We start from the raw sequence: 21514 nt of genomic DNA, 5'->3' as shown, positions 1-21514 counted from the left end.
GTCGGTTAAAAGACTCATCAAACTTGAACGAATACTGTCCATCCGCTAGTCAATAGAAAATTTGATGGGAATAATGTAGAAATTGTAATTCTGTCATATCCGGATATCATTGATAGATTTCATCACTTTCTCAATGAACTGCACCGCGACAAGATCATCACTAACACCCCCTTCTTCCATCCCTTCAAAATACTCGTTATCATCATCCAGACACGTCAAGCACAACATCGTCACCTGCGCATACATATCGCCCATGCGCTGTACTAGCCTTACGCCTGCCTGCTCAATAAAATATTCCTTGAGTTTATAAGCCACAGCGTCAAATGACGATGGCGTACCCTGCTCCCTGAGCCACGCTTGAAAATTGTGATAGCATTTCCCGAATTTGGGCTGAGGGCCGGTAGATTCATCATCTGTATATTCGACAAAGGATTCCCATAAGCCTATCTCAAGCAGACAGACACCAAGGCTATAGATATCATGCTGCATCCGATACCTCTCAGTTGGATCTCTATCCTGACGTGACGGGTGACGGTAAACATTGCGATCCCAACTCATATCGCCACCCATTATTGTACCAGTGCTTGTCGCACGGAATGCGTCGAATCCAACCAAAAATGCATGGCTCGACGATGCTTCGGTGTTTTCGAAACACAGCAGCGACTCAGGCCTTATATTCTTGTGCACTAAATCAAAGGTGTGTACATAGTGAAGAGGGGAACCGTTAGGCAGTGTATTCTAGATACACGGGTCGATCCAGCTAGCATGAATGGATAACACCAACCAACATGTACGTTGTGGCCGGACTACCCCGTAGGGGTGGGATGAGAGATGTGTAGGAGTGTGTATTCTAGACTATAACGACGGGCATTCTTGTACGTACAAAGACGGGACTGAAAACATGACAAAACAGAGATGTAACCAAACGGTAATTCTTAGCACGGTACGTGTAGTAGGGGACAGGGTACCCCACTACAATAGTTAACGGCCTTAACTAGCTCACGCGCAATGCGTATCTTCCGTGATAGCGATATATGAGTATCCGAATTTAGAAGAAGGTGCCGTAGCGACTGAAGCACTTCCATACCTCGCGGTATTCGGAAAACAAGCTGAAACTGGGAATATACCTGCCGGCTTGAAGGCGTACGCGCGGGTGCGATAGTAGAAGAAAAACCTGTGGCTGAGCGTAACTGAGGGGACGGTACAGTGGTAGCTTGCTGGAGTTGTACTGCGATAACTCCTTTACAGTTAAGGAGGCCAAACGCCAATGGATCAGCCTTAGAGAGCTTGGCGGCAAGTATACGAACGTCCCGTAGGATACTGCGTCCCCGGGCGGTCTGGCTAATCTCAATAGTATCAATGATGTACCATGATGATCGAGTGTTATGGCTTAGCTTTTGTCGACCTGCTCTTGCTGTTGAGAAGGGGATGTCGAGCCACTCCATAGGTGACTCAGGCAGAATGATGGAGTTGTTCTGGTGAATCTGGTCAATATTAGGTGAAATTACACTCCGAATTCCAGCCGCAAGTGCCAGGGGATTTTGAGCGGCGGTTGCAGGCCCATTATGAGTATTCTCTGTAATCCTTGCTTGTGCTAGCGCCCTATCAATGATAGGTTCAGCGATCTTCATAAGAAGAAACCAGGAAGGATCAAAACGGCCTTGCCATTTCTCGAGATCTGAAATAATGGTGTCGATTGTATTCTTTTTCCACACCCAGGAGGGTCTCCTGGCCCTCAAGGCCAACCTGAGCATGCTAGGTCGTTCCAGAGAATCCTTTCGAATCACCGTTTCGAGACTGCTCAGGGCAAGTGAAAGAGCTAGCGAGAGCTCGGTTAAAAGACTGTCCAGAATCTGGCGTTGCTCGTCGTCTATGGTTGAGATAATACGCATCACAAAATCCACCTGTCGCTTAGTACGATTCCAGCAATGCTCGAAAATGATAACACGTTGTTCAACCTCGCGGTCAGCATTTTTCCATGTTGAGAATATCTCGATGACTTTAGTCCCGATTCTACAGGCTGATCAGCGAGTTCAGGTACATGCAGACCAACGATAGAGTCAACTTACTGATAGGATGTCGTCACAATGGTTGTCAGTGAGCTAGGATCCATGATAACAAGACTTTCAAGTGAGGTTCTATCTTCTAAAAATGTGGAAAGAGTATCGGGACATTCGGGGACATTCAAAATGTGACTATTGATGACTTACATCCCTGGAGAAGAGTATTGATTTCTGCGGCTTGAAGTCCAAGCTGGAGTTCAAGTTGCAATGACTGTGGCGGGAGGGGCCGAAATAGCTCGCGCGAGGCAGTGCTACTGCAAGGCCCCTCATTGGGGACAGAGTATCAACCACAAAGCGGAGATCCCAGCCAATCAGCATATTAGTACAGCAGCTGGTATTTCATATTTTGGTCGTATCTACCTGATTAATCCTTTTGATGAATGATAATTTGTGTAGAAATCTTGGAATTGAGTGCAACTTTAACTTTGTAACTGGTTGTAATGGTATGTAGTGCTATGCGAGCATTATGAGGAACAGGTACTGGGGAACAGCAGGGTCAGAGTTGCCCTGGATATTTTGAAGGGTTAAGTATCTAGATCCAACTTCTTCTCTGGTCGCCATCATTCAAACTTGAATGTTCAAGTTTCAAGTTGTCGAGGCGCAATCAAAATGATGAGAAACTGCCCAGGTGGGCTGATAGCCACCTGGGCATGGATTGCCCTTAGTCTCCACATGTTCCTAGATATGCAAGCACTTCAAGTTGAGTATACACCATGCACGTTCTGCCCACCGGGGCCAGGTGAAATCAATGTCTTATTAGACTAAATACTAGTATTCGACCAAAGGGATATATACTATCCTTGGAACTTGAAGGTTTCTCTGACCTCTCACTAAATATGTATATATAATACGGAGTACTTGTAGTACCATTACTATTGAGTCAAAACTTCAATGTTGAACTTGAATGTGATCGAGAGATTCATGGATGGATGAAATTGAACGCAAAATTGGACATTGAGTCTTCAAGTTGTAAGTTTACACCTCAGGCTGCATGTAATTCAAGCACTTGAGTTGAAATGTTACTAGCTCGAGTACAATTCATGGCATTTGGTAGATTTGGGTCAACTTAGCATTTGACCCAGAACCCAAACCCGCGGGAACATTGAATATCAACAAAGCTTATCTGGCATTTAAGTTATTTGAGTTTCTATAATTTCAATGTTGAAGTTAGTAACTGCTGGGAATAGTCCCGCAATTCAAAACCCTCAACCTTCAAGTTAGAAGTTTCAAGTTGGCCATACATACTTTCAAGGTTAACCTTAGAAGATTTGAAGCCTCTATAAATGTATGTGCATTTCCATCAAAAAGTAATTATATACAACAGATGGTCAAGTCTATGTTTCGAAATCTGGAAGAACTCATACTTGACTCGCAGGACATATCGTTGAACAGAAGGTATAGCGCGTTGCTTAGTATACAGAGCCAAACTCGATCCAGCTAGAGTTCCACTCGCTAGTCTGGCACAATCGGCCATCCTCGCGCTCCCTCCATGCCTCCGATCCAACAGCGGTCTTGGCGTAGAAGATGCCATTCGGGTCATACTTGTTCTTGATCTGACGCAACCTGTCGTAGTTGATGCCGTAGAAGACCTCCTGGAAGTCGGGCTGGCGGAAGTCGCCCTAGAAAAGAAAATTTAGTGTGTTCATGATCGTGACGGGAGGAAGATCTTGAATGGAAATACCTCGTTCATATAAGCACCCGATTCCGGGGATAGCGCGCGCAGTCGTGGAATAAACTCGTCGGTCATCTTGTCCTGGCGCTCTAGCATCAGAGCGGGCTTGTCCCACTCCCATGGCGTGGTGAGGGTGGTGTCAATAAGTGCCTCACGCCAGGCAGGCAGGACAGCGTTATAAACGTCTCCTGAGACCTGCTTCGAGACGTTCAGGCCAACGCCAATGAAGGTTCCGCCGTGCTCGGTAATCCAGCGGTAGGCTTCCACTAGTCCCTTGTTGTTATCCTCGACTACAGATCGCGGCACCAACCAGCCGCCGTATTGTGCTGTGCCGACCTCGATGGTGCCCTGCATATCCTTGAACTGACTGTAGTAGGTGTCGTACTGATTGGCAGTCATCGTGTACTGAATACCAAGCTCTTCTAGACTTTCCATGAAAGGGTTGAGCATTTGCACCAGCTTTGCAACCGGGATGTTTGGCGCGGTGATCGGGGCAATCATGAAACTGGTGTTGGTGTAGTACCAGATACTCATGGCGCCGCTGTCCACGAGCGTCGTCAGGTGCGTATGGAAAATTTCAACACCCTTGTAAAAGGTATCCTGTGAGATGTTCGCGTTGGTGTACGTCAGGTTGAACCCAGAGACAGGAGTGGCTGGGTGGGCCTTGGAGGTCAAAGAATAAACAATGCCATAGGTACCACCGCCGCCACCACTGAGGGCCCAGAAGATATCGGAGTACTCGTTGTCTCGGGTGGCTGTAATGAAGTTTCCTTGGCCGTCAACTACCTCCCATTTCAGGACTTGGTCGGCACCAAGACCGTAGCGTGAGGCGAGAGCTGAATGGCCACCACCTTGGGTGTAGCCACCAGCCAGACCGACGGTAGGACATTCACCTCCAACAACCTGGAAACCCTTGGCATCGGCGAGCTCATATGCTTCGAAACCTTGGATACCGGCACCCATGGTGATAGCTTCGCCGGTGTAGTGCGCATCGGAGTATGAGTGGAGTTCCAAATCCTTGAGGTGGTGTGTCCAGATTGCGAGAGCACCCGCTCCAGTGGATTTACCATTGTAGTCGTGGCCTGTGTTTCGAATGATCACACGAATATTATGCTTGGTCGCAAATTTCACGGCATCGGAAATCTGGGTTGAAGTGGAGACATTTACGCTGTATCTCACATAGTTGCCCAGCGTGCATGGCTTCGACACTGGGTGGAAGGGGTCACAGGAGCCATTGGCGAAAAATGGGGCCATAATCGAGGAGGAAGAGTCATAACTGTGGGAAATTATGGACAATCAGCATTTGGGTTTCTACATGGATTCTAGATCTAGAGCATGAATGGCGACGTACTGTTCCTCGGGATATGTCCATCCCTCCCTCAGGACCTCGCATGTTGCGTTATTATAGTGCGGTGCATGGCAGGGCACGCCCAGAGGTACGGTCTTCACCAGTGCGCCGTCAAGAGTCTGATTGAATTGTGACCAGACGCTCTCAGACGGCCAGCATGCATCGCCAGGGAAGCAACGACATTCTGGGGAAGCTGATACCAGTGGCACCGCCAAGAGCCATGAAATAAACGCGACGCGGAAAAACATCATGCGGTTAGTTGAACGCTTTGGGGTTACCAGGATTGTTGCAGCTTCAATCATTTAAATATTGCACAATTTTCAGCATTTTGAAGCACTACTCATCCAGGGGTGGGCCTCATATCACTTAGATGGTACGACAAACCTTGGAAGACAGTATTGAAAGTTATTACGCAGTTAATATCGAGCCGCGGCTAGTAATGATCATGATTTAGATGCATGCTTTAACTACGAGGGGGAAGAGGCTCCACTGCTCCAGGAGCTAAAGCTCAAGGCTGACCCCCAGGTCTCCACTCTTCCGAAGCCACTTGATTCATATGTTCCATGGCGTACGCCTCCAACTTCTAACATTAAAGAGTATGCAGGAACGAGATATCGGGCTTCTAATGAAGATAGAAATATAAAAAGAAAATAGGGAGAAGTTTACTGTGTATTTCATCTGAGAATACTCTTTATAGAGTGGATTTGATTAAATTGACTAATGATGAAGTATATTAATTAATCTGAGCAAAAGTACAGTATGGTATCCGCAGGTGGACGTGGACTCCGGACAATAGCTGGCAGCCTGGACGGCCCCCGGGAGCCCCCGGGGGCTACAGCCTATGAAGCCCATAAGTTGTTCTTTAATCCCACTTATTCCCCCACTGGGGCCCCCACTATGCTCCACTGACAATGAGAGAGCTACACAGTACTAAGAGAAATATCAAGGTAACATCCGGAATCCGAGTAGGATTTCGCCCCATACTTGATTCCCATCCTGATCCCCAATAATGGGGGAAATTCGGCGAACTTTTGCTCTGGAGCTTGTACCAATGCAAACATCGAAAATAAATAGATTGTCCTCCGAATCCTTACCCAGTGTCATGGCCTTTTTTCAAAAATGCCAATGTTCCAATGTTCTTCTTGCCTTTCTTCGTGAAAGAGCAATGATCAGATTATGGGTTGGGTTTATAACCTCCACCGGACGGAGCCCAACAGCTCCATTTCGGAGGTGATCGCCATCAGCTTAGTTTTTGCCATTCTGGCTCTGCTAGCCGTGTGCCTCCGATTCTATGTGCGGATCCGGAGCAAACGTTTGCCGTGGTATGATGATTATGCTGCACTAGCTAGCTCGCTCTTAACATTGGGATATGCTGGAATCGCGGTGGCTCGTGAGTCTTCAACCTGTGAATTCAGGATAGCTCGGGCATCGAAACATGACTTGCTAATTCTTCTTGTCCAGAAACGCGATGGGGTCAGGGATTGACGGCAGCGTACTTCCCACCAGAGAATACCATTACCTTTAGCAAGGTTAGCAACAACTTTTAAATGATGGTGTGTCTTGCCAGACTGACCTAACTTGACTTGATTTGCTTCAGATCCAATATGCAGGTGGCCCGGTTTACTGTCTCGATGTGCTAGGCTTCAAGCTAGCTCTGTTGACCTCATATCTACGCATTGCAGGCGTGGTGAACCTCTATCGGAAAATAATCATTGGGGCTATTATTCTTTGTGTGATTAATCAATTGATTTTCGCCTTCATCATCTCCATCTCGTGTATACCGGCAAGTAATATCATGTCAGGCCATCGTTGGCTAGAATGGAAGATATCTCTAATGTTTCATAGGTTGCCAAACAATGGAACTCGTCGCTTAAAGGCCATTGTATCAATACTCAGCCATTTTACTTTGCTCTGGGTGGTACCAGCATTACCTTAGATGTCATCATCATCGCCCTTCCTCTCCCAGTCCTGTGGAAGTTGCAACTTCGAACAAAGCAGAAGATATTCTTGGTTGCCTTGTTTGCCCTCGGATTCTTCGTCACCATCGTCCAAGTCATTCGAATTCTCACCGTGAAGGACTTGAAAACCTATACCGACAGCAAGAATATAGTCATTTGGTCGTGCGTGGAGATCAGTCTTGGGGTAAGTAGACTCTCCATGGGCCGATTGCTAGTCCTTACCTATGACTCCTCACTAACCATGGAAAATTGACTAGGTCGTCGTCAGCTGTATTCCCACCTACGGGCCGCTCTTCAGGGAATTCGCATCTACTGTTAACTCGTACCGAAACCGCCAAAGCGGGCGTTCCTATCAACTCGGCTCTATGCCTGAGTCCCGCTCTGGCCCAGGAAACTCTCGGCGCAGAAGCGAGTTCGAGATCATGGCAGACGGTGAAGTGACAACAGTCACGACGATTGGATCTGGAGATAGGAAAGCCATCAAGGATACAGACAGTGAGGAGCATATTCTTTCCGGGAATGATAATCTCAAGGTGTATGTAACCTCAGAGTCGTCAATCAACGAATCCTGATGAGTTTCATTCAGATCAACTGGGACCACAGTGGGAATGTGAGGTGCCTGTCGTTTGTCAACAGAGGAATCTACCCAAACTTTGACTAGTCAAAGATCTTTATAGAAAGGTCTTCCAAAAGTCATGTCTTTCGCTGAAGTCGTTCTCATAGGGACGATAGAACTTCAGAATCAGGCTATGTCTTGTCTCTTCGGCTACCAGTCGCCTACATCCAACTATAACAGCTAACCTTCCCCTTGAGCTACCCATGTCGGTACTTACATAGAAAAAGCAGGATACCAGCCACCTGTAGAAAATAGATATTAGTAGTAGTATAATCAATCAGGTAGTACTCACGGACCCTTAGTCTAGCGCTCTTATTCAAGCGGCACAAAGCGGAGACAACTTGAACCGAATACGAGGCAGGGACATCTGGAAGCGTCACTGTCCGGCAACTATCGACTAGTATACTCAGGCTACTCCTCGAGTACTCAAGCCAGATCGAATTCCAAATCACCGGGAGCCATCACTCAAAACACTTAAGCTTCTCTTCAACAGCATTTCGGCCTCTACAATGCCAAATCCCGAGGCCCCAGCTGTACAAGTACCCTCTTGTTTCACCGATACCCATGGGGTAGTCATATCAACTATGAACGACCTACCAGGTTACAAGATTAAGAAAGTGCTTGGTACCATCTACGGAATCACTGTCCGAACACGCAACTGGGGTGCTGATCTGGGTGCTGTTTTCCGCTCAGCTATCGGAGGGGAGATACGGTTCTTTACAAATATGATGTATTCGGCTCGTGAGGAAGCGATGGAGAGACTAGTTGGGGAGTGTATGAGTCGAGGCGGGAATGCGATTGTTGCGGTCAGGTTTGATGTTGCGAGCTATGGGGTTTGTTCGCAAATTTGTGCTTATGGGACGGCTTGTCTAGTTGAGGTAGTTGAGGAACAGTGACTGTTTTGGTATTCGACAGCTGTTGGAAGAAACAATTCTAAGCGTTTTGAATAATATGACAGCCTGAAGTGGAAAAATTACTTATTACTGTAGTAGGAACTGAAAAAGGCTTGAAAAATATCTTCACATTTATTCGCGACATGGTAGAATTGGAAGAGTTTGTGAGATAGGAGAGGTAGGAAAGAGAACTGAGAGGGGAGTAAGGTGGGAACAAAAGGAAAAGAGATAAAGAGAAAAAAGAAAATGCAAGTCCATAAATACAAAAAGAAAAAAAAACCCCAAAGAGACCGGGGTGATATCACTCCCGACGAGATTTGAAACAGGCCTTCCCAAAATGCAGTCCAATCGGTACAGAAAATAACCAGTTACTTCAGGCCATCAATCAAGGAATAGGAGTCTGGTCCCGGCCATCCTTGCCCAAGGTTTCTTCGGGGTCCTGAGGAGGCTCTGGAGGAGCAAAGGTCTGTCCACCCTTACCGTCGAAGTACTTGGCGAACTCACCAGACTCAGGGTAGGGACGGGGACCAAGAAGACGGATCATATCATCACGACCCAGAACCTCCTTAGACAGCAGCTCTTCGGCGACAATACCAACTTCAACCTTCTTCTCAGTGAGGAGGTCATGACACTGCTTGTAAGCCTCATCGATGATGCGACGCACTTCAATATCGATGCTGCGGGCAGTATCCTCAGAGAAAGGCTTGTGGATCTGCTGCTGAGGGTCCTCTTCGTAGTAGATGTAACCAAGCTTCTTCGACATACCGAACTTGGTGACCATGGCAGTCGCCATGGAGGTTACCTTGTTGAAGTCATCACTGGCACCGCTGGTAACGGTCTCAAAGTGGAGCTCCTCACTGACACGACCACCCAGAGTCATGGCCATACGGTCCATAAGCTGGTTGGTGTTCATCAAGTAAGTGTCTCCGCCGGCGGGAAGGTACTGGGCATAACCCAAAGCACCCTGTCCACGGGGAATAATCGATACCTTGAGCAGAGGGTCGGCCCACTTGAAGTACCATCCACAGACGGCGTGGCCAGCCTCGTGGTAGGCAACGGTGCGCTTCTCCTCGGGTGACAGCACAAGAGACTTCTTCTCGAGACCACCAATGACACGCTCGATAGCCTGCTCGAAGTGCTTCATAACAACCTTGTCGGCATTTTCACGGGCAGCTATGAGAATTGTTAGCATATTTTCAATCATTAACCAGAACAGAACAGTTTGACTCACCAACAAGGGCAGCCTCGTTGACACAGTTAGCAATATCAGCACCAGCGAAACCAGGGGTCAGGGCAGCAAGTCGGCCTTCCAAGTAGTCCAAGTTCTCATCGGTGACAATCTTCTTAAGGTGAACACGGAAGATCTGCTTACGTCCGTCCATAGTAGGGCGGTCGATAGCAATGTGTCGATCGAAACGGCCAGGACGCATCAGAGCCTTGTCAAGAACATCAGGTCGGTTGGTACCGGCCAGAACAACAACCTGTTCGGAAGTGTTGAAGCCGTCCATCTCAGTAAGAATCTGGTTAAGAGTGCTCTCACGCTCATCGTTACCGCCACCAAAGTTCTGCTTCGCACGAGACTTACCAATTGCATCGATTTCATCAATGAAAATAATGCAAGGGGTATTCTTCCGGGCGTTGGCGAACAGGTCACGGACACGGGACGGACCAACACCGACAAACATTTCGACGAACTCGGAACCACTGACACTGTAGAAAGGAACGCCGGATTCACCAGCGGTAGCCTTAGCAAGCAAGGTCTTACCAGTACCAGGGGGACCAGAGAGAATGGCACCGCGAGGAATCTTAGCACCGAGTCTCTGGAACCGCTCAGGCTGTTGGAGGAAGCTGACGAATTCCATAATCTCAACCTTGGCCTCGTCCATACCGGCGACGTCGGAGAACTTGATCTTAATATCGGATTCGTGGTTAAACTTCTTAGCGCGACTCTTGCCGATTCCAAATATTCCACTCTGGCCACCGGCACCACCTCCCGCACGGCGAGAGAACCAGTAGATACCAGCGAACAAGAGCAAAGTAGGAGCGAAGGACAAAAGGGCACTGCCCCAAGGAACTTCATCAACGTAGGCGACCGGAATGCGTTCATGTGGCGGAATTCCCAATTGGTTCTGAGCCTGCTCCAGTTTCATCTCGAAGCTATCGACAGATCCGATACTGAAGAACACGTGAGAAGGCTGAGAACCACTGGCATCGGCTTGCACGGAAGCGACAGCATCGCGGTTAACCTCAACACGAACTCGGCTGTGGTTAAGCACTGTCAACTTCTCAACAACGCCCTTGTCCAGGTAGTTTGCGCGGAACTCTTGCCAAGTGATCTCTCTGCCACTGCTTTCGCCAGGAAAGAAGCTCCGGTAGATGTAGTATGTAACGAGCGAGGTAACCAAGAAAGAGGCGGGATCAAATCGGAACTCGAAGACCTTAGCACCGGGAGGAAGATTAGCGTCCTTCTTCTTCTTCTTCTGTTGTTCCTCCTTTTCCTTTTTCTTTTGCGGGTCGGATTCTTCCTTGGGGTCGTTCTCCTTCCCTTGGTCGTCCCGTTGCGCTTGAGATTCCTTTCCGTCCTGTGTCTTATCGAAGAACTTTGCCGCATCCTCTGCGGCATCCTTGCTGGCTTGTTCGTTTGTATATTTCAGTAGGAACCGCATCATCCGGAGGTAGTCCATCAATGACGCATCCCGCTTCTCGATGAAGTTCTTAACGTCGGGTGGTAATCCATCCCGCATCAATTGCTTCCGCATCTGACGAAGAGCCTCATGTTGTGATTCGGGGATACGGTTCTCCACACTCTTCACAAAGGCGTCCAGATTCTTCTGGTCCTGTTCATTCAAGACCGACTTCTCTTGACCGTCTTTCTTCTCGGGCTTGGGGTCATTTGGCGGGATTGCCTGGAGATTGGAGCCCGTGGTTGTAAAGGTTCGGATGTGAGTTGATTTAATAAAGGGCGAAAGCGACGATGAGGGCACTCTCGTAGATACCGGAATGGTACGACTGATGTGTTCCGTGGCTCTCCTCGAGAAGCGAGCAAGGTTGCCTGGCCTTCGGAGGAAGGTGGCCATGGTCGAGGAAAAGGGGAGCCCGGAGGGCTATGAGGGCGGAGAAAAGGGTGATCAATCGAGGTCCGGCGGAGTGGACAACGACGCGCAATTCATCGAGTTAATTGAGGTTGCGGTGGGAAGCTCGTGATGAGCTGCGGCCAGTTTCGGCATCGGTTTTTCTGCCGTTCCGGTGCTGACTCATGTATCTGGGCGGTGCCCCCTTTGATACTTTGGGCTTCTAATGGATTCTCCAAAATCCAAGCTTTGGTTGAGAATTACGTCGGTATAGGAATCTTTTTTGCACTGAAGGATTTAATATGGCACTTATTCCAAGAGAAATCCGTCACATGCATGTTTGTTTTATATAGATTGCTTGCCAGGCATACTTGAATACCGCCTGCTATAGTCCACCATGAGCCGGCTCTACTTACGTCTCATTTTTGATTGTATCAATTTCAAGTTGAACATAAATCATTTCATTAATATTGATTTTCAGATCGCACAAAAATTGGACCAAAGGCTACCTTGAACATATTGATTGGACGTAAGTCATGTATTCAATAGATGTTTATGTAGTATATGAGAACTTGACTTGCACTAGTACTATTGAACATTTGAAGGCCTATTGGTAGCACACTCTGTAAAGTGATCCTGGGCCCATACAGGAATTGTTCGAAATGGAGAGTGCTCTCGGTATACATAAGAGGAGATGAGATGAAGGCCAAATAGGAGAGGGGAGAGAACAGGCGCCTGATCCTGCAGAAGCTCCACATAATAGGAGTAAGAAAGAGACCATATCCCCGCTTGATAAACGCCATATCAGAGTCTAAGCAATGAATCCCAGAGTAAAACCATCCATATTTTCTAAGCTCGATACTAGTGGTCGAGTTGCTTGGTCAAATTTATCACCGAGGCCCTTGGCCATTACCACCTCCGGCCTCGAAAAAGGGGAAATTAGAGGACATGTCTGCCCAATCCCACTCGATTGTCATTGGCATTTGCCATAAGTCTTGAGGTACGAATGGCTGTTGGAAGGGACCACCTATGTTGGGACTAGTAGGTCCATACCCAGGTTGATCGCCGAATGGAACATTCAGCTGGTTGGGGCTCATCATATTTGGGAGACTTTGACCAAGACCAGGCATTCCATGTACATTGCTTGGTAGATCAGTAGGTATGCCGGCGTTGGAAGGCATTGAAGGTTCCGGACCATAGTCGTTGGCACGCGAAGAGGTCGCAGAGGGAGGCTCATTGGTAAACATTGATGGCGAGAAAGGTGTGGAGGCTGGAGGTGCTTCGAAATTGGTGGATGGAGAGGGGGCTGGCTGTGCGTCTTCCTCTTCCCGCTGCGAGGGACCTGAATCATCAGGTGCATTCTTCCGCTTCTTGCGAGAATGAGACTCTTTTTCGGCCTTGTCCAGGACCACCCTCGCAATCCTCTCAAACTCGCCGCAAAGGGAAAGCATTCGTTTAATGCTGCTGTTGGATTCGTCGGAAACCAAAGTAGAAAGGAAGTTGACAACCACGCCCATCAATTTAACGTCGGAGCGCGCACGAGCGTCATTTGGGTTTTGAAGGATATTGGCGAACAGAGTTACTAAAGCGGACACGGGGTAGTATAATATCAACCACACACAAGCAAAATCGCCCTGGGGAATGTATTTGATCAAATTGATCGATGCTCGAGCTGCGCTCACGCAAAGAACGGCCGAAAGAAAGACTCTGGGATTCAATGGACGCGCATTCAATCCTTGGATAGCATAGTTTGATAAGCGGCTGGTCCAGTACCCGTGGTGTACGGACATTCGATGAATCGTTGTCAAACAGTTGTAGTATGCAAAATGCAAAACTGCAACGTGGAGGATGAGCGGGCCATGCGTGGCTTGGATATCATATTCCGGGCGGAAGTCAACTGGGATATTGTCCTTCCAGTCTTCAAGTTCTTTATCAAGCTCGCCGATGGTGTTCAGTAATTCACCATCGGCCTGCCGTGATGCTTTCGCGGAATAGAGTCTCTTGTAAACTTTGCTCTCAATAGTCGCAAATTCACAAAAGGATCTAAAAAGATTGAATTTGCCTTTCCCATCTGCGAGTGGAACGTTGCCCACATTGTCTGGTGGGTCCTCGCTGGGGAGCTCCACATTCATATCGTCATCGTCTTGGACTGGTGGTCGCCCAGACCGGAGACAAATATCCTTATCGAGACAGTATGCGATCCAGAAGACTCTCTTCCGTTGCTCTACCTCCACTAGGTTTAACCCGAAGCCCGAGCCACGTTTATGCAAGCCAATGCTGTGTGACAAGCGAATAGCCGCTGCGACTAAGAAGAAAGCTGGTTGCGGGTTTGGTGTACCTTGTAGGAAAAGGGACATGCCCAGGAGTGCTTGGACACTCAAAAGATCGGTGTTTCGCATTGTCAGCTCAGTCAAAACACCCATTGCGTTCTTCAAGTAGAGCCAAGCTTTCTTGTCTTCTTCATGTGGTACCAAGTTGCTCATCACACGAAGTCGATGGGAGATGGCTAGCACGACGTTGATGCTTGCCCACCATCCAGATCCTTCATAGGGATCGCGAGAGTACTGTTTATCCACCAGATGCATGAACGTTGCTTCGTGATACAACGGGAATATGCAATTGAAATTCTCGAAGAAGTCCTTGAATAACGAAAGAGCTTCTTCCTTCGGTGGCAATGGCTTGAACACTCTTCGTGCAAAGATGTCGCTAAAGATCTCCGGTTTCCAGTACATCCATTTGTTATCGTCCACGTAAGCGGATGAGATCATTTCTTGGAACGAGTTGTCTCCGGTTTTCTCGTTGACCCATTGGATACCCTTAGGAGAAAAGATTGAAAACCCAGATGAAGAGCCTAAATGGAAAATCGTATTAACGCAAATGGTCTTCCGAAATCTATATCATATCTGCATATGCACTGCGCATATTGAAAGAGACCAAACCACATACCAATGTATCGGGTCTCGCCGCAATTATTGGTCACCAATGAACACATCATATCTGATAACGCCTCCACTTCCGTCTCGGATTCTCTTTGTGATTCGGGGGATGTGGCGGCGGTATGTGGACTAGATTGTGAGTCCATGCGGGGAGTGGTATTGTGAGAGGTTGCCGATTGCTGCGCGGCACTCGGGGTTGTAAACTTGTTGCTATTTCTCGCCGCGTTCAAGGCATTTGTTCGATCGGCCAGTCGTTTTTCAAGCGTCCCCAGATCAGTCTTTCCATTGTCGTCCTCGGATAAAAGCCCAGATAGCCGCAATAGTGATTCCATGCGACCCAGGCGGTTTTCTAAGCCTTCGATGTACTTAGCTCTGCACATCGTGTCAGTGTCAGCCTGGGTTCGACATTGAGATGCGAATGGTCGGAATAGCATTTGCTAATTGCTACATACCCTTTGGGGGGGTTCCGCTTCTTCTCCACCTGTGTGAAGATACAATCGGTCTTGTAGTTGATGCAATGTGAACATTTTGGCATTTTTCCGTCGCACTTGATCTTCTTCTTCCTACACATATCGCAAGCCTAACAATGAAAGGTTAGAACCGAAAGTTATATGACATTGTCGGTATAGAAGGTATGATTGCGTACCCGAGCAATGCGGCGTCTCTTTGCGTCGTTCGATTCATCCCCGACACCCATCGTCGAGTCATCAGGGTACATGGATCCTCCCGGCATGGACATTTGCGAACCATCATGAGCATAGCCACCAAATAGTTGTTGTTGCTGGTTCATCATCCTCATATCAAAGCCCATGCCATCGCCATCCCCCAGGCCGTCCATTTTGCCTCTTTCCTTTAGAAGCTCCGCGGGGTGGAGTCAAGAGTAGATGGGCGGTGTTAAGTCGACTGCGGGGTCATACGTTTCGGAGATGTGTTTTATCCGGAGCTTCCCCTGAGGTTGAATATCAGGTGAATACTAGTATGGCCGTTAAAGAATTTGATGACGCATTCAGGGAATACGGGGAACGGTTGGCGCGATTTGGCGCGAATGGAAAAGAAGAAAGGCTTTTTCCTTTCCCTGGCAGAATTCGATCGGATTTAGTAAGAGTTCCCTCCATGCACCTAGGTACGCCACACGATTGATAACAAAGAACAAAGAACACGATTTCTTATGAAAGTTCAATATGTTCAAGAACACATATACCCCCCCCACGCTAAAACCCAATGAGCAAGAAGTGCGTTCTCTTTGCTGCCTTGCAGAACTTCAGGAAGCACCACACGGAGCACGTTAACCCCGATCCCGATGGATTGTGGCGGTGCGGTAAGACCGTAATATCCGCCTATTTCGTCCGTCTTCCCCGACTTTCGGGGTGTATTCTCTCCTATTTGTTGCTTGGATGACCCTCCGATCCTCTCGGACACGATGGAAGTTAATGTACTTTCAACGTCAAATCTATTACCCGGTTTTGCCCTAGTTTGAACCATCCAGGATTATGCTAGACGCTTCCGAATTAGTGGGGTGACTCAGTCTGAGTCGAGTTTAGACTTTGCTGCTGTGTTCTATGGTGACCGCGTGCGGTTCTTGAAGAAGCAGAGATCGACATTCTCATCAAGAATTGGGTAGGATCCTAGTAGTACTTGAGTCTAATGGTAATCTGCATTTACTGGATTGGGAGAAATAAAGTGTATAGTACAGGGTATGTCGAGGGTACTATGGATATAGTATCCATAGTCAACTGGTCCTTACTTACCCCGGCCATGTATCACACGCTAGGAGGTAGGAGAGAACTGAAGATGATCCACAGAAGTCAAAGGTAAGATATATAATACATTTAGGAGTGGCGATCTTGTCAGAGTATACCACAATGGTGCATAAAGTACAAGCAAATCGAAGAACCCGTTCATAGGGAGAACTATCGATCTGATAAAGACCAACCAGATGGTAAAAAAAGATAAACGCCACGCTATGCACTCAACATACAGTCTCCCAGACTACCTGCTCATCGCCACCGGTATAACAATCTTGTATTGACCAAAGGCGATTGAGTCGAACGGAAGGGTCGTATCAGGTCAGACGTGTTTGTCCAGGAACTCCTTGGCCTCGTTGATTTTAGTTGCCAAGTAGGGACTACCGCCACGATCGGGGTGGTTGAGCAGCATGAGTTGACGGTGCTTCTTGCGGACCTTGTCCTTGGTCAAAGTACGTTCACTAAGGTAATGTTAATTTATATCCCAATGCGCATCAAGATTTGGGAGAAACATACGCAAGCTCGAGGATCAGGGAGGCTTCGCGACGGGTCATTCGTTGCTCGAATCCACTGTTTCAAGAGGTTAGCAAATAAGATCAAAGTGAAAGAGTATTGTTCACACGAACCCCTTGTAAAAAGCCTTTCCAGCAGCATTCACACCACCCTGTGAACGGCGATAGGCGACCAGACCGGCACGGCCCTATGGAAAAGAAAAACAGTCAGAATAACTTGATCTAATCACCCATCCTCACATGGTGAAACACAATCTAGAGACATACCAAGAATGCAGCAGTGGCCACACCCAGACCAACAACAAGAGCTGAAGCCATTTTTGTAGATAGATTTGTAGATCGGAATTGAGGGAGTTCAAGTTGGAGATTGAAGGCGAGGAATCGCGGGATTAAAAGTCAGCGCGGCGAGTTCCCAATTAGGTTTAGCGCGGTACCCTCCACGCCGACAAAGCTTCAAAGAAAAAAAAGTTCTGCCGCATATCAGAACTTCAACAAATATCATCCACCAACCACAAATATGCGGTATGTCTGATAACTAAGTTATATACCATATCATTCAAGTCCTAATAAGTTTTTCTATAGTGTGGAAACCTGCCATTTCTGTTCTCGGCCCGCCTTCCCCAGTAAGGGTATCACATTTGTCCGCAATGACGCCCGACAATTCCGTTTCTGTCGGTCAAAGTGCCACAAGAACTTCAAGATGAAGCGTCAACCCCGCAAGTTGAAGTGGACTAAGAGCCACCGTGCCGCCCGTGGAAAGGAGATGATCGTCGACTCCTCTCTGGTTCTGTCCCAGTTCGCCAAGAAGCGCAACGTCCCCGTCAAGTACGACCGCAACCTGGTTGCCGCTACCGTCCAGGCCATGCAGCGTGTGGAGGAGATCCGACAGCGTCGCGAGCGTGTCTTCACCAAGCGCCGTCTGGCCGGCAAGTTGGCTCGCGACCGCCAGCGCGAGGCAGACCGCAAGGTTGTCGCCACTGGCGAGCACCTTATCCGCAAGGAGCTGCGCGAGCGCGAGGAGGGCAAGCCGTTTGTTCTCGACAACAACAAGACTGCCAACCGGGTTCATGGAGAGGACCTCTGGGAGAGTTCGCGCCAGAAGAAGAAGACCCGTATGTTGGTGGATGGTGGTGCCGAGGAGGAGATGCAGATCGACTAAAGGGTTTTCTTTTAATTTTTTCTTCACTATTTTCTTGTTCACAATTTTTTGGTCCTGTGTTCTTCCCTTGGGTCTTCTGGGTTTCATTTGTCATGCTTTGACCGCTACGATACGATCTCCCGGAGTTGGGCTTGCATTTTCATTGTTGTTACGGTGTTTTCCCTCAAAAGCTATCGATATCACCCTGCTTTACATATATCCCACAGATTAGCAGCATGGAGATTCTCTTTACTACTGAATATGAGGGTCCCTATATTGGCATCAATCTATCTGGCTCAGGCTTAGAAAGAATTGTACGATTCATTCCAAGATTGCTTTAATCAATCTAATAGCAGTACATACTAGGCAAGTTTGAGTAATTTTGACCAGGTCTTCTGCCGTGTTCAAGTTCCTAGTGCTCTAGGCCTATCACCCCCACAATCTACCGTGACCCCACTATACAAACACTCAGACCGATATTCAAGTTCAAGTTTAAAGTGAACTTGAAGTGTCTTACAGTTATACCGGATTGTCGCTTTGGATATTGAAGTTTGTATTTCCATGTCTACTACTATTTAAGCCGGCTGACAAGATTCTTATACCTTCATATATTTTCTCTCTCTTAACTATCGATAAACTTTCAGCCTATCTCCCGAATTTCACCAGCGACAGCGACTATATAGCTGTTCAAGGGAGATGCACGGTTTATATCCGAGTCCCAGCATGTAGCAGGTATACTATTCGATCGATCTATCTCACGTTGTCATCAAAAGAGACTCACTTAGGTTGAAGACTTGGCATCCAACTTGCTCTTCGAGCCTTCAGTCCACTGGGTGTGCCAACTTGAACTGCGACTGCAATACTAATAGACACTGCACGCCCTTCCATTTCTCTCTGTGTGCATGCCTCCAAACAAGTCTACTAGAGGAAATCATGTTCCAACAAGTTGGAAGGTCTAATCAACATATTCTTCCCTCTCTGAATATAGCGCGGGACGCGTTACCTTTATTTTATTGTGCTCTTTGGGGCACCTGGGAACTTGACCATCGTTTTGCAGGGAGTAACCATCACGCTCTCATCGCTGTTTTCCAAGGTTGCATAGAACGAAGGTGGGCGCGAGTGAGCCAGTCGGAGGCGTTGAAGATGATGGACGAGCAATTCTTGGAGATATGTGAATTTGCTCCCCATGTCCGTAGGAAATGGCTTACCCGTTTCACTAAGCGAGACGGTCATGCGAGGACCAAGCTCCGATTTCTGCTGGATTGAACATTCCAGTCAAAAATTGAAGGAGCCTCTATACCCAAAGGCCCGTATCGCCAAGGCCAACCCCGATCAGGATCCTCAGCGATCGTCCGACAGGAAGCACAGATTGCCACTCAAAAAACGCAACTCTTTGTTTTCAAAGAACCCGTCACCGCACCTAAAAGCCCGTCTAACCAGCAAAATGGACCACTCCAAACTGAAGCTAAGCCAATCAAGCACCCCCGTCAATCGTGATGATGATGATGAGGATATTCTATTAAACTGATCCATGCAGCCTATTGTACTTACAGTGGCATTAAAAATGTTGGACTTGTACCGCCTTTACCCTCGCCTTCCAGATTAGACCTGGTCAAATCCTACCTGAAGGTTGATATCAAGGGACATTTTTCCAATGGCTTGACAACCCACACTGGGATACAAACCCTCGACAAAGTGAATACAAGACAGCAAACTTCAACTGACAGTGATCAACTCCAGGACTGCACATGTCGTTTCCAAGCAATCCTTCTCGAAACTATGGAGCATTTTCGTAGTTACTGACAGGTCTAGTCAAAGCTGAACGACGGTTCCACCCAGATCAAGGTCAAAGTTACCACCTAGCCAGTTAATCTAAACTTGGAAACGGTCAATTATGGCGCAGGCAGTACTAGGTCGTCACATAGCCGACGCCATTGGCAAATTTCTTGAAGAAAGGGCATCATATGAACAAGTGTCTTCGGAATAAAGAAATCTCACTGCAAACCTCAACATCGAAAGGAAGATTGCCAGTGCTACGTGTTGAAGCAGTCACCAAAATGTTTCAAGTTCTCGGAATCCACGCCATCTACATCTGCTCCGCCTGTGCTAGCCTTGGAAAAAATATGAAAGCTTGCCCTGGAGAGTACATACTTGCACGGGAATACAGCTTCAAGTAAGATCGACAGTTATAGTGCCTGAAAATTGTGCAAAGACAACAAGCTCTCCATTGGCTTCATCAAAGCACATTCATATCCTTGAAACGTCGAATGAGTTTTATCCAACCATGATCAAGGATAGTATTCAGGTCGATTACTCGTATATTTTGGTGCAATCACGCATGTATATTGCTTCTCTAGCTAATGCAAATACACTATGTATTGGAAAGCTGAATCTTCTTGCACGTCTCATTGAACGTCACTACTTCCTAGTTGCAGTCGATATTAGCAGACAGCGACATGAGGCAACAGAACAGTGTTTAATCACCCTACTACCCAAAAAGCAACTGAGTTGGGTTGAGCGTTTCAGGGGGAAGATTAAGAGCTAGCCAAAATAAGAGAAGAGTGGGAGTCAGAGCTAGCTGAAGTTAGAGATAAAGATTACACCCCTTGTGATACTTCCCATGTGTCGATTGCCTAGATTGGACTATCTCACTCCAAGATGCTAACCACCCCAACCAGACTATAATTGAATAACCTTCGGTGACTGCTTGACTAACGATCTTACCTTACCATGTGGGTAGGCTGGTTATCCAACTGGTCTGCCATACCATTCGATGCCAGCAGGCGGGGAAGACGGTGCAACTACACAGTTTGCACAACTGTATTTCCTAGGACTTGAGAGCAAGATGGAACCAGTCATGAGCCCAAATTGACACAGGTGCCCGTATCATGCCGGGGGTGTAAGTTCGCTTGATGCCATATCCAAAGTGTCCGACTGCCCGGCTTCAATGGGTTCTTTACAGAGCACTGTAAAGGGATTAGCACAGGTCAGCGGGCAACCCTTGAAGCGAAGCAACCTGGACGATTGGTCTTCGTCACCGCTTGGAGTTCAGATTGCATTCTTCTCTTTCTTTTTCCTTTCTCAACATCTACCAAGACCATACCCTTCTCGATAAGGCGCTTATTAAATGGACGGCACTCAAGTTTCTCAATCATGAACGCGACATTCATAACTACCGCTACCCCTTATACAACTCCTGTCATACTGCAATCACATTCCCATGTTGTGGACGTAGCAGCGATCACGCCAAAACTCAAGTGGACTGCTTCTATTACGGATCAGGTCCGTTTGCCGGCTTTAAGAGTTTCAGAAATTGGTTCTCGCTCTTCTTGCATGTAAGACAAGCTTGGACTCGATATGTACGACCTTTACGCACTATTGCTCCGTCGAGGTGAGATTTCTCGTGAATAAATTTCGCGAGGCAGAAGATTGACCATAATACCCCCACTGTCTACATCACCAAGTCCAGGTTCGAAACTATTCTCTACAGCACGAGCAGCCAGAATTAGCTCGATTCTACCTGCCTCCTGGGAAGAGCGTGATGTAAATGTACCCTTTTCCT

General features: G+C 47.6%; 8 protein-coding genes across 8 annotated transcripts; 3 read left to right on the top strand and 5 right to left on the bottom strand.

Annotated features, from left to right (window-relative positions):
• Positions 1–93: 93 nt before the first annotated feature.
• N7483_000224 (uncharacterized protein) lies at positions 94–2113 on the bottom strand (the record flags this gene model as incomplete). The annotated part of the gene is made up of 3 exons (XM_057083662.1): positions 94–635; positions 1148–2013; positions 2070–2113. 3 exons carry the CDS (start codon positions 2111–2113, stop codon positions 94–96), a joined length of 1452 nt encoding a protein of 483 aa, XP_056949811.1.
• A 1359-nt stretch (positions 2114–3472) lies between these two features.
• On the bottom strand, positions 3473–5331 carry N7483_000223 (FAD-binding oxidoreductase; the record flags this gene model as incomplete). The annotated part of the gene is made up of 3 exons (XM_057083661.1): positions 3473–3682; positions 3745–5011; positions 5087–5331. 3 exons carry the CDS (start codon positions 5329–5331, stop codon positions 3473–3475), a joined length of 1722 nt encoding a protein of 573 aa, XP_056949810.1.
• A 928-nt stretch (positions 5332–6259) lies between these two features.
• On the top strand, positions 6260–7613 carry N7483_000222 (uncharacterized protein; the record flags this gene model as incomplete). Its single annotated transcript, XM_057083660.1, has 5 exons — positions 6260–6473; positions 6545–6612; positions 6681–6866; positions 6929–7225; positions 7299–7613. The coding sequence occupies 5 exons, from the start codon at positions 6260–6262 to the stop codon at positions 7611–7613; spliced, it is 1080 nt and encodes a 359-aa protein (XP_056949809.1).
• A 553-nt stretch (positions 7614–8166) lies between these two features.
• Positions 8167–8553, top strand: N7483_000221 (YbjQ family protein; the record flags this gene model as incomplete). Its single annotated transcript, XM_057083659.1, has 1 exon — positions 8167–8553. One exon carries the CDS (start codon positions 8167–8169, stop codon positions 8551–8553), a length of 387 nt encoding a protein of 128 aa, XP_056949808.1.
• Positions 8554–8935: 382 nt separating this feature from the next.
• Positions 8936–11627, bottom strand: N7483_000220 (ATP-dependent metallopeptidase FtsH/Yme1/Tma family protein; the record flags this gene model as incomplete). The annotated part of the gene is made up of 2 exons (XM_057083658.1): positions 8936–9723; positions 9782–11627. The coding sequence occupies 2 exons, from the start codon at positions 11625–11627 to the stop codon at positions 8936–8938; spliced, it is 2634 nt and encodes an 877-aa protein (XP_056949807.1).
• An 884-nt stretch (positions 11628–12511) lies between these two features.
• atrR (transcription factor atrR) lies at positions 12512–15395 on the bottom strand (the record flags this gene model as incomplete). Its single annotated transcript, XM_057083657.1, has 4 exons — positions 12512–14472; positions 14568–14929; positions 15010–15137; positions 15204–15395. 4 exons carry the CDS (start codon positions 15393–15395, stop codon positions 12512–12514), a joined length of 2643 nt encoding a protein of 880 aa, XP_056949806.1.
• A 1229-nt stretch (positions 15396–16624) lies between these two features.
• pam18 (putative mitochondrial DnaJ chaperone (Tim14)) lies at positions 16625–17132 on the bottom strand (the record flags this gene model as incomplete). Its single annotated transcript, XM_057083656.1, has 4 exons — positions 16625–16763; positions 16819–16872; positions 16929–17002; positions 17082–17132. 4 exons carry the CDS (start codon positions 17130–17132, stop codon positions 16625–16627), a joined length of 318 nt encoding a protein of 105 aa, XP_056949805.1.
• Positions 17133–17331: 199 nt separating this feature from the next.
• Positions 17332–17973, top strand: N7483_000217 (ribosomal eL24 family protein; the record flags this gene model as incomplete). Its single annotated transcript, XM_057083655.1, has 2 exons — positions 17332–17336; positions 17397–17973. The coding sequence occupies 2 exons, from the start codon at positions 17332–17334 to the stop codon at positions 17971–17973; spliced, it is 582 nt and encodes a 193-aa protein (XP_056949804.1).
• Positions 17974–21514: the final 3541 nt, after the last annotated feature.

This window comes from Penicillium malachiteum (genome assembly GCF_028827825.1).
Source record: "Penicillium malachiteum strain IBT 17515 chromosome Unknown utg000001l:1.0-8184562.0:1.0-8186909.0, whole genome shotgun sequence".
In the NCBI taxonomy this organism is placed as follows: domain Eukaryota; kingdom Fungi; phylum Ascomycota; class Eurotiomycetes; order Eurotiales; family Aspergillaceae; genus Penicillium; species Penicillium malachiteum.
The sequence above is the reverse complement of the archived record's forward strand: the minus strand, read 5'-3'. Positions and strand labels throughout refer to the sequence as shown.